Below are 11,323 nucleotides of genomic sequence, written 5' to 3'. Positions count from 1 at the left end.
AAAAGAAATCAAATGATTAAAATTAATGAAATACAATATTAAAATTTAAGAATGTTAAAAACAATATTTAAAAGTCAAATACAATTTCTAAAGAGTTTAGATAAAACTTTTCATTATAAAACCTATATTTCGAAAAAAGTACAATAATAAAATAAATTTTATATATAACTTAATGCACAAATTTGTATGTAATTAAAAATTTTTAAGGATATTTATAATATTTTAATTTAAATACTTAAAAAAAATACATTACTAAGCACAAAAAATAAAGAGAACCCCAAAAAGGTCAAAATTATTTATATCTACGAGGCACTTACCTAAAGTTTGCTTTCATGGGGAAGTGATTGAACTCCAATGAGGATAAAAAGAGAAAAGATGTAGTTACCAGCAATTTATGATTAGTACCAAAAAGCCCATGCCGACATCACTTCTAGTATAATAATCCTATCACAGAAAAGGGTTGAGAGGAGTTAATAATGGTTTATACTCATAAAGTGTATGCAAAAAGAATGAGTCCCATCACTAAATGGAGACCCTTTTTCTCTTCAATTTGCCTAATCATTTCACTTTCCCACTTTCAAGGCATCGAGAATTTTCTTATCGAACAAACAACCCACAAGAAAAAAAAAAGGTATTTGGATGGAAATTGACTTTGAAATTCAATTATACTCACACATAAGTTGAGTGCGGTTTGGTGTGAGTGAGATAGACATCTTCTCTGCGTGCACCTCAAGCATCTTCCCTGACAAGAAATAGAGCTTTCACAAATCTAAAAGATTAAAAAGGGGGAAAAAAAAGGTGGAATTTAAAATTATTTTACTAAAAAGTCCTTTCTACTATTGAAATGCCAAAAATATTTATATTTTAAAATTATTTTTATCAAAATAGTGATAGTTATTAAATTAAAAAATTAATTAAATAAAAATTTATTTCTCACATGGTGTTTGAGGAAAGTGCAAGACCTAATTATCAGTTCCATGTAAACTCTTTTAATGTCAAGATGGTGCAGCCAATTCATTCACATGGGCCTGCTTGTTGGCTAAAAACGGGCCATATCAAGCAGGCTTGAAGATGGCTAGTGCCATCAAGTTTTGTGGGCCTATATTATTATGGGCAAGAGGCCCATGTCTCACTTTTACCTCTTTCTCTTTGGATGTTTTTGAAAAGGGGGGCTTATGATTTATGCCTTTTCTTGATACCCTTTTGCCATTGTTGAAAAGCTTCGTGATGCCATGGAAAGTAATCAATAAATTTCTCTCTTTTTTTATTGTTTGTTTTTTCAAAGTGTTTTTTATATTTGGGTGAGCGATCATTTTTGAAATCATTTGGGGATGATATTATGAGCTTCAAAAGCAACACTTGCCATGCACCATGCGTTAGACTTGGCTTGAGTGAAATCTCCTTTGTAGACTCATCATTGTGTCCTAATGTTTCATTTGCATTGTAATTTGAAAAAGTTGGTCTAAAATTCGATTTGATTTTTTTTTTCCTTTTACTATTGTTTTGAAATATTGAATTATTAGTTATTTTATTTATATTTTGGTAAAAAAAAATATTGCAAATGGGCTCAACACAAGGGGTGGCAATTCTCTTTAGTGAGTTGTATTCATGTTATGTTAAAGTTCAAGTATTCAACTAATTAACTCAATTAAAACCTGACACGAATAATAATCGTGTCAAAAAACATAAACTTAAATATTACATAATTATAAATAAATAATAAGTAGTATCACCTATTTAACCTATTTAGTAATTAAATTCTCATATTTAATAATCAAGTTGAGTTAGGTCTTTTATATATTTATATGATTAATGTCTCAATTAAATATGTTTATGATTTAATCAATTAATTAATTTTAAAATGAGTTAAATAGTTTTAAAATATAATCAGGTTAATAGGGAACTTATTAAATAGGTCAAATTTGTATTGTGCAAGTTGACTAAAAAGTTGTATATTTATTAAATGAGTTATGCACGTGGACATGAATTTGACAAAAACTCATTTATGTTTAACTCAAACCCGTAAAAAAATGCGTTGAGTTCATATCATGTTGGCGAATCATATCAAACTCTGTCACCCCTAAATACAACCCAATCGGAATTTTACTTCGATTGATTTGGGAAAACGAGATCAAATTGAGTTCAAATTAAGCAACTCAAGTTGGATATCGAGTGGGCCATTTTTATCGAATGGGTGCAAGGCCCAACCGCATGGATTGGGCTTGACTTAATTACAATCCCAATCCAAGTGGCCAGGTTGCGGCCCTATGAAGGCCCGCCATGGGCCTGGTGAGGCGGCCTAGTATAACACAAAGGGTGGGCGTGGGCCTGAGGCCTGAAAGCTAGGGCTGTTAAGTTTTTGGATTGGGCCTGGATGATATACATTTAAGCCCAACCTGGTCTGGGCCGCGAATTTAAGTTTAACGAGACTCGTAAAATAACGAGTGTAGATAAACATTAGGGTATTCTGGGAAATTAAAGGACACACGTCCCAAAATTACACGACAGCAAGACAACAATACGGTGGTTTGAGTCATTCAACACACGAAATATAATTATTTTAGCCACTCGATGAGAATAAAAGAATTTTAAAATTAAAAAAAACCCTAATATACAAAAATAAAGGACATTTTTGTCATATCACAGCTTTCTAACCGAGGAGGGGCTATCACTAGCCCTAAAAGAGACAAATCATAACAATAAAAACAATAAATAAATGTTCACCAGTAAAAAACTGAGGCACTCCCTCACATTTAACGGGAGTGAAAGAGTAAAAAATTTATTCGCCCGGAGGTGAAAAGGAAAGACGGTGGGAGGGCACTTTGGTAAATACAATAGAAACAGGGAAGTGTAGGTATAATAAAGGGGGGTGCTCTAATCACTGTCTGGAAAAGGATTTGTATTTGCAGAAAAGGTACACCATTGGTGGGGTTGCTTCCCGCCATAAACACCTCCACCCAGCAGCAATATCTCCTCTTTTCCCTTCCATTTTTATTTTATTTTTCAAAATTTTAATTTAAATACAAATTAAATAAATAGTAGTAAATTATTTAGCCCCATTTGAAAACATCCCAAATATCAGCTTAAAAAATATTTAATTCAAAAAATATAAAATAATTTTATTTTAAATATTCTCAATCATTTTTAGAATATTTTGAATAATAATTGATAAATAGAGAATATTTTAAATTTTTTGATATTGCACATAAATGTATGATATTTTTATAAGGAATTAGTTCAAACATAAAGTTGTAATTATTTAAAATAATTTAGAGAGAGTTTTTAAAAACGTTTTCTAAGTTCTAACATAAAAAGGATTTCGAAGTAAAATTTTAAAAGTAATTTTTACTATTTTTAAAATTATTTACATGCTTAAAAATATTTGATAAATGATTATTTCTATATTTTCGTTAAAACCCAAATCAAATAGAATAATTTTAAATTGCTTTCAAAGCTTTTACTTTTTAAAAATATTTTCCATTGAGTATTGTTAATAGAAATGAAAGGAGGATGAAAATTTATTTGAGGGGTAGTCCATTTTTCTAAAAAAACGAAAATACTGGAAAAGACAGTATAAATAAAGGAGGAGAGGGGTATTAGTTAGGGTTTTCACAAAAGCACATGAAAGCTAATACACTTCTACTCCTCCTCGCACTACCACCATTACTGAGTAGTGATAAATACTCCAGCTAAGTGCTGCTCCTCCTCTCTCTCCCTCTCTCTCTCTCTCTCTCTCGCTTTTACACTCTTACTTCAGCTTGTATCAGACCTGGTAGAAAAAAGGGAGTAAAGGGTTAAAGAGTCTTTGGAGAACAAGAGAGAGCAAAAAAGATGGTGAGAGAATCATCGTCTGGCGGAGGGGGAGGAGGCGGCGGAGGTGGTGGTGGTGGAGATATGGTAATGAAGCCTGCATGGCTGGACGGTCTAATGGCCGAGACATTCTTTGCTGGTTGTGGGGTCCACGAGAATCGTAGGAAGAACGAGAAGAACGTTTTTTGCTTGGAGTGTTGTCAAAGCATCTGCCCTCACTGTCTTCCTTCTCATCGCTCTCATCCTCTCCTCCAGGTTTGGCTTCAAATTCTATATCCACTTATACTTTTCCTTTCATTTTTTTTCTCTCTATGAAGGTAATTCTGTTTGGCTACCTCACGTTTGATGTTTTCTTTTCTCTCAGTTTCCCGGAAAATCTCCGTTTGTTTCTCGTGATTTTTTTCTTGGACCTTCTCGCAAATCATCAAAACCTATTTCCTAGATTCGTACCAATTGAGATGTTAAACTTCGAAATTTTCCCGAGCTGCAAGGAAACATTCCTTGATTCTTAATTCCAAAGATTTTTATATATATACATATATTTTTCCCATTAATGAATGGTGTGTTCTATAAAGGGTTCATTATTTCTTCCTTGAATCTCACTTTTTAGATTTGATTTCTTTCCTATATCTGGAACATTTCTTTTTATCCATTCTCCCTGCAAAGCCTCCTCACTAGTAGCTTTCAGAGAAAGTGAAAGTTTGACCTAGTTTCATAAATTCCTCTTTTCTTAATGCTCATTTATTGATACCAACATGATTGAAAGTTTGGTTAGGTTCGTTTGCTTTCATTTTCATCTAAATTTCAAACTAGAGAGTGGTAGTTAAATCGAATTCAACTGTGGTAATATTTCAAAATTTTGTTTTTCCTCCCATGTGACAGGTGAGGAGATATGTGTACCATGATGTGGTCAGATTGGATGACCTTGAGAAGCTCATTAACTGTTCTTATATTCAGGTAATTTTATTTATTTATTTATTTTTGGGAATTTTGAGCTAATTTTAATTAATTCATTAATTAATTAGTGATGATATTGTGCCTTGTTTGGCAGCCTTATACTATAAACAGTGCCAAAGTTATATTCTTGAACCAGAGGCCACAGTCCAGGTCTTGTAAAGGCTCTGCCAATATTTGCTTCACTTGTGACAGGATTCTCCAGGAGCCATTCCGCTTCTGTTCCATTTCATGCAAGGTCTCTTTATCACAATTTTTTTTATGTTATAAATTTTGTGACAAAGTCCAAGGAAATGACTCATTTGCCCAATGAATAAATGTAGGTTGATTATATGGTGTACCAAGGGGAAGATTTGTCGAGCATTATATACAGGTTTGACGAATCCGATTTCGCCTACTCCCAATTCGAAGGCCTACGAATGGAGGACGAGGAGGGCCAAATTACCCCGAACTCCATCCTGGAGGACCCGTTACAGTTCAAGGCCTCGTCCTGCTCCTCCAACGAGACCTCGGGCAATTCAGGAATTTCACGAGATCCCGAGGCGGTGGTGAGGAAGAAGAAGAAATCAACCGGTTTTCTCCCCGGCAATTTTCTCTCCTTGAGCAGCAGAAGGAAGGGTGCTCCTCATAGGTCTCCTCTTTCTTAGACCATAATTCACCAAAAAAAAAAAAAAAAAATTAACTAGAGGTTGTTATTTATATATTAAGATTGGTGGTGGCTTAAATTAATCTTAGCTTAATGTGACGGCGGAGCGAGTAGTATTTTGTTTCTTGAAATGGCATTTCCGTTACTGACCGCCGGCGGTGCAGAGAGACTGTATTTGAAGGCTAATTAGTCTCTCTGAATCTGCCAATTTTGTTTGTATGTAATGGAACTTGCACGTATATATAATATAATATATAGTAGGTGTTATTTTTAATTTAGTTTCAGCTTGATTTCTTATATTGTCTACATTGCCTAATATATATGTATATATAGTGAGGGTAACATATGGCGCATGATAGCGAGAGCGACTCCTGGTGATTCGTACGGTGGTTTAAGTGTCAAGAGACAAGAGGCCAGAGTGGAGGCTATTGTCCCCCGTACATTTATTTTCTTTTTCATTTAGAAATAATTTTGTGCCTCTGAAATATGCTTTCTGGATAAGTCGCCCTCTGATTTTCTCGTTAGTTTCGCCCGATATTTTTTATTCCCTTCTATATAATTTTTTAAGGAAAATCTTTGCGTACCAAGAATATTGCACAATAAATAAAATAATTATGATTTTAATTATTCATTATAAATTTATTTTCTGCACTCTTAAATTCTTTTTAAATTTTTGCTCCAATACAGTTGGAAGTTGCTAGTAAAACTTCTAACTTTTAGGAGGCATTATTTCTCTCGCTCCATGCAATTTTACAAAAAAAAAAAAATTTAATTTGTTCATCCTCGAATGATACAACAAATTTCAAGTGTTACTGTAAAAAAAAAAAAATATAGGAGTGAAAGTGGGGAGGACTGAGGAGGTGGAAGAAGAAGGGAGGTGACGCGTGTGAGAGGAGAACACGCAGAGGGCTTCGAAAGAAGCCACATGGTGAGTGGTGCATATCTTATAGAGCATGTGAGTAGGGACCACCTTTAGACCCACTGGGCCCCCCACCTCCCCTGGTGCAGTCAGACCGGTTCACATGCCCTCTATCTCTTTCCCTTTCTATGCATCTCTGGGGCTCTGCCACGTGTCATCTCTGCATGCCCCCTTCTCTTTAATTTATACACGTACACATAATTATCTTAATGCGACCTCCAATACAATGCTTGTCTTTCGTTTTCCACTAAATCTTTATTTAAGCCATTTGGAATAATGTTATCATTTTCTACCATTTTTTTATAATTATTAAAATAGGGCAATAATTAAATTTAAAAAATATATTTTTCAAAGTATTATTTATATTTTGGAAAGACGCCTGGATATAAATATTTTCTTTTGAAAAAGAAAATTCCAGTTTTGTCCAGGAACCCTCCCCAACCAGGCCCATTAATTAAAGTCCTAACAATTTGTAGACTAATAATTTGCATTTAGAACAACGTGAAGTAGCTAATTTACTGCACGGTAACCAAGCATTGTCGGTGAGGGGCACAAGTGTCTTTTCACATCCAAACGCCTAGTAAAAACAAAGTAGTAAGCTGGCAGCATCATTATTTTTCATCATTCTTATTTAATCATTAAAATTAAGAATTTTTTTTTGAAAAAAAAAAGGAAAAGAAACGAACAGGAAGGACAGGGCCCAATGGGCTTGAACTAGAAACATGGGCTCCACGAATTTTCCCATGCAGGATTTTGCAGAGAGCATATTATGGGCTTCGATGAGCATTCCAAGGTATCAAAAATTTATATAAATATATATAGGGTTTTATAAGACATCATCTTGAAAGAAAGAAAGAAAGAAAGAAGGAAAGAAAGGGTGAAAGAAACAGAAAATGAGAGAGAAAGAGAGAGAAACCAGGACCTCGCCTTCCAAGGTGGAATAATTTCGAGGAAATCTAAAAAAGTTGTGGTGGGAATCATAATGTGATTGATTAGATGTTGTTGGTTTATTATGATTCCGTCAGCTCCTGAAAAAGGGGCTCTCTCCTTCCTCCAATCACAATCTTGGACAGAATTTGAATGAATGAAAAGCTTTTAAATTTCTATCTTTATTTACTCACTTTCTAACTATAAAAATTCAATTCCCATATATCATGGTTAGGTTTGACTCCACGTTTAAAAGAACTAAATTTTTAAAATTGATAGTTTTCTTCTAATTGATAAATTTTTATGAGGGATGGAGAATTCAAATCAAAACATGGGGAGGTGGTGGAAGAAATGATGAAGCAAGTTGGTGCTCACGTGATGTGTTTTTGTCTCTCTCCATGCCATTTCTTTAGGTCAAACCCCTGCCCAAAAAGGGCCCTACTTATGAACAGGGGAATATTCATTTTTCTTTTCTTTTCTTTTTTAATATTTGAGGAAAAAAATAGGAGGGTATTTCTTTTCAAAATAATCACTCTTTCTTTATGTTGAAATTTCTCAAAAATGACCCTCAAAAGCCTTTTTAAAAATAAATTAGCAAAAGCAAGTTATAAGAAGTACTTCAAGAAATTTGTTTGGAAAGACAACATTAGCCTATCAAACATGAAAAGCAAGAGAAAATCCAAAGGCATTACTGTAGACCCAAGTGAGCAATAATGCAATTTGGGTACTCTGACCTCTAAATCCCAACAACAAGAGATGATTTCACAGCTCTCTAGGTGGCAGGGGAGGTGGGTTTTGGTTCATATAGCTTATACTGGCTCTGGCATCTGTTCTTGAATTCTCCAACCTTGTCTGCCAAACATGTCCTAATTCCCAAGAGCTCATATTGCAACACCTACTCATTAGGGTTTGCACCAATTTTCATTAACATTTAACTAAAAGAGGTCTTTCTATAATGTCATAAGAAATGTTAGATTGTTTTGTTCTAATGTGAATTCTCTTAATTATGTAGATGTATTTTAAAACCTCAAGAACCCGTTAGACTTAAAACAAATGATATCTAAACCGAAGAGAACAAATTGTTACAACTTGAGTCTTATTTCTTCTTTTGGATTTTGAATTTAGTATGATACATGTGGTATTTTCCTAAGATAGTAGCAGTATGGATAAGAAGGATAAAAATGGGTGACCCAAAAGAAACTAGGACAATTTGAAATCAACGGCCAAGCCCATTCAAAGTACCATAGCATAAATCACAACTCACAAGTAACAAATGAGTCAAAAAGTCTAGATCACGTGCCAGGGTTAAAAGGATACAGAGTACACAATGTCTCACACACACATGACATATGGGAGGAGAAAAGATGAATCTGCAACAAGATCCAAACTTGGGCAATGGTGTTCCAATAACTCCAAACACCCATCAAATTAGTAGCTATTTGAATTGTGCCCCTATCTATGAAACCATTCCACTCCCCATTGTTGTTAGATTCTCAATTTTCAGACTATTTCTTAGCCACACGATACAGCTACTTTCAGTACTATATTTGAAGTAAAAATATGACAGAGAGAGGAAGAATGTGATTAGAATGCGAAGAATATTATTAGAGTTGGAAAGGAGTTGGAAAAAACCCATAAAGAGCATAGCATAAAACCCTTTTATCATCCATGATAGATTTGTACTTGGTTCTTTTTTTTCTTTCCATAGATGTTATGTATGTACTTTGTTCAACTCCTCATCATACTAAAATTCTCTGCTACTATAGCCCTTCAGCCTCTACTGTGCCTCTCTCAATTATTGTAGGAGCCACCAGAGCAGCATAAAATTTTGACCATGTCTTCAAGGAACAGCATTGGTTTTAATCCATTAAAAGTGAAATCAAGAGCAAATTCAAGCCTAAAACCTAATTTTCTTCCACAAAATTTTTCATCAAGTTGGTTCAAGGTGTGGGTTTAGATTTGAATGTGCCATCCGAATCATAAAGCCTTTGGTTCCTAAAGATGTTGTTCTTTAAGCAAGCAGCCTCTGTACAATCATTGAAGATTCTTCTTTAGAAAAAAGGTCCAAAAGTAGTGCTTTTTCAAACCTAACTTTAGGCTTCGTGTTCCTTAGTTGGGTGTTGGTACAAACAGTGCTGGCCCATTCTTCCTCAGTGGGGTGTTGGCATAAACGTTTTTCCATATCTCAGTAACATGCATAAACTCAAAAGCTAGGATAAGGATCTTGCTATGGTGCTAGTGATGTCCAATCAAGAACAACCACGTGGCCAAAAAGTTCTTGTTACTTTGTAGCTGTCTTATTTCTTTATACCTTCATTCATTGATCTAGATTTAATCATACGTCTTAAAATTTTCCCTAAAATAATTTGAAGTGTGATAAAAAGCAATTGATATTATGGTTATAGGCTACAGACTACAGTTACCCTATATAATTCAAAAAATATCATGGTGTTAGTGGGTTAGACAATAAAAACAAGAGATAGCGAATTCAGAATAGTGGTCTAGGTGGGTGCATGTTAGAATCCTTTTACCCTGCAAACAAGTACGAAATCAAGAAGCACTACTAAGAAAAGTAAATGGGGAAATTTTTGAAGGGCAGGGAGTTTTGTATATGCTCCAAGTGCAATGTCATGAGAAATCATGAAGGACAAGAAATTACAGTAATAAAACACTAAATGTAAGTGAGGTTTAGAGAACCATGAAGGAAGGAGAGTTAGACTAAGGTTAAATTGATTGTATGGGCACATAGAGAGAGAGAAGTAATGTAATTATGTAATCTGTATGGAGGTGGGGGGGCAGTAAGAGAGTTGGTTAGGTGGGGAGAGAAATTAAGAGGAACATAAATGGGGATTGGTAAAAAGACAGGCATCAAGGTTTGTTCAAGTTCCCAATGATTGATATGTTTGCAAAAAGCAACAAAAAGCAGAGCTCCGTCAAGCCTGCAGAATCTGAGTGGTTGGGAGTGGGATGGGACTTGGGAGACACCCATCTAATATATATATATATATATATTTAAATATATGAGAGAGAGAGATAGAGATAGAGAAAGAGAAAGAGAGAGAGCTTGGCTTAGTCCCATCTAATTACATATATCACCCATCCCTATCATACTCTGACATCTGTCAGCCTTTTTGTAAGCTGCAGCCCTTTGTCATTGCCATTGGCATTACCATTGGCATACAAGATAGTATGATACAACCCCCAACCCACTCTCTCTCTCTCTCTCTCTCTGACTTGGCGGCTTCTTGTGTCCCCTCCTTTTGACCATTGTGCCTTTGCAAAAGCTATTTCTCTTTTTCCATCCTCATCATCTTTTATCTTTCATCTTTCAGCCTGCCCTTAATCAAGAATTTCTATTTCCTAGAGGTGATGTCAAGGGTGCAAATCAAAAGTGTGAAAAGGGTAGCTTGAAAATGAATGAGAAAGGAGGGGTGGAGGAGTACAGCTCTAGAGACACCTGTGTGGGTGGTATTGTTGGGGTATTGATGTAACTTTGTTGGGGGGTAGTACAGTGGTTACCTCCTTTCAACACAACAACTACTACCACTGCTGCATAGACACAATAGACATGGTAGACATTGTGATGATGATGATAATGCAATGAAGACTGAGAGAGAGAGAAAGAGCGAGGTGAGGTCAGTGAGGTGGGTTGGTCCCAGCAGGGGGGTTTGTTTTGTATTGAATATAAAAGAAGCAGAGGGACATCCAAGTCACTCTTCTAGTGTACTGGAGGGAATGGACCCAACATCAGATATTCCAGACCCCTATCATTGTCCAACCCTTTGACCATTGGTCTTCGTTCCTATCCTTCCTTTGACCCTACTCACTGTGCCTAACCCTACTCTGCCCTGCTCTACTACCACTAGCCCTGATAGCATCTTTAATTTCTACCCCCTGCTATCCACAGTATCTAATCATGATCATGACGGATGCTCTATTTCTATCTCTCTCTCTCTTTTTTTTTTTTTTTTTTTTTCTTTTTCCCATTTTCTCTTTGTTTTTATGATGCAATAAAAACACAAATGATTATAATAAACTCATATTTTCTACTCATTTTCCCTCATGCT

The 11,323-nt window shown here is 35.1% G+C and overlaps 1 protein-coding gene across 1 annotated transcript; it reads left to right on the top strand.

The window, feature by feature from the left end:
- The first annotated feature begins 3,618 nt into the window (after nucleotides 1-3,618).
- Nucleotides 3,619-5,688, top strand: LOC117922126. The gene is made up of 4 exons (XM_034840156.1): nucleotides 3,619-4,065; nucleotides 4,693-4,767; nucleotides 4,862-5,002; nucleotides 5,088-5,688. Exons 1-4 carry the CDS (start codon nucleotides 3,832-3,834, stop codon nucleotides 5,409-5,411), a joined length of 774 nt encoding a protein of 257 aa, XP_034696047.1. The 5' UTR covers nucleotides 3,619-3,831; the 3' UTR covers nucleotides 5,412-5,688.
- Nucleotides 5,689-11,323: the final 5,635 nt, after the last annotated feature.

The sequence above is a fragment of the Vitis riparia genome, chromosome 1 (assembly GCF_004353265.1).
Source record: "Vitis riparia cultivar Riparia Gloire de Montpellier isolate 1030 chromosome 1, EGFV_Vit.rip_1.0, whole genome shotgun sequence".
Lineage (NCBI taxonomy): Eukaryota > Viridiplantae > Streptophyta > Magnoliopsida > Vitales > Vitaceae > Vitis > Vitis riparia.
The sequence above is the reverse complement of the archived record's forward strand: the minus strand, read 5'-3'. Positions and strand labels throughout refer to the sequence as shown.

Excerpts from the sequence above, each read along its gene's own strand:
- LOC117922126 (XM_034840156.1), top strand. The coding sequence starts at position 3,832 with ATGGTGAGAGAATCATCGTCTGGCGGAGGGGGAGGAGGCGGCGGAGGT. Across the intron at positions 4,066-4,692 it reads GCTCTCATCCTCTCCTCCAG|GTGAGGAGATATGTGTACCA; the intron begins GTTTGGCTTCAA and ends CCCATGTGACAG. Across the intron at positions 4,768-4,861 it reads TTAACTGTTCTTATATTCAG|CCTTATACTATAAACAGTGC; the intron begins GTAATTTTATTT and ends CTTGTTTGGCAG.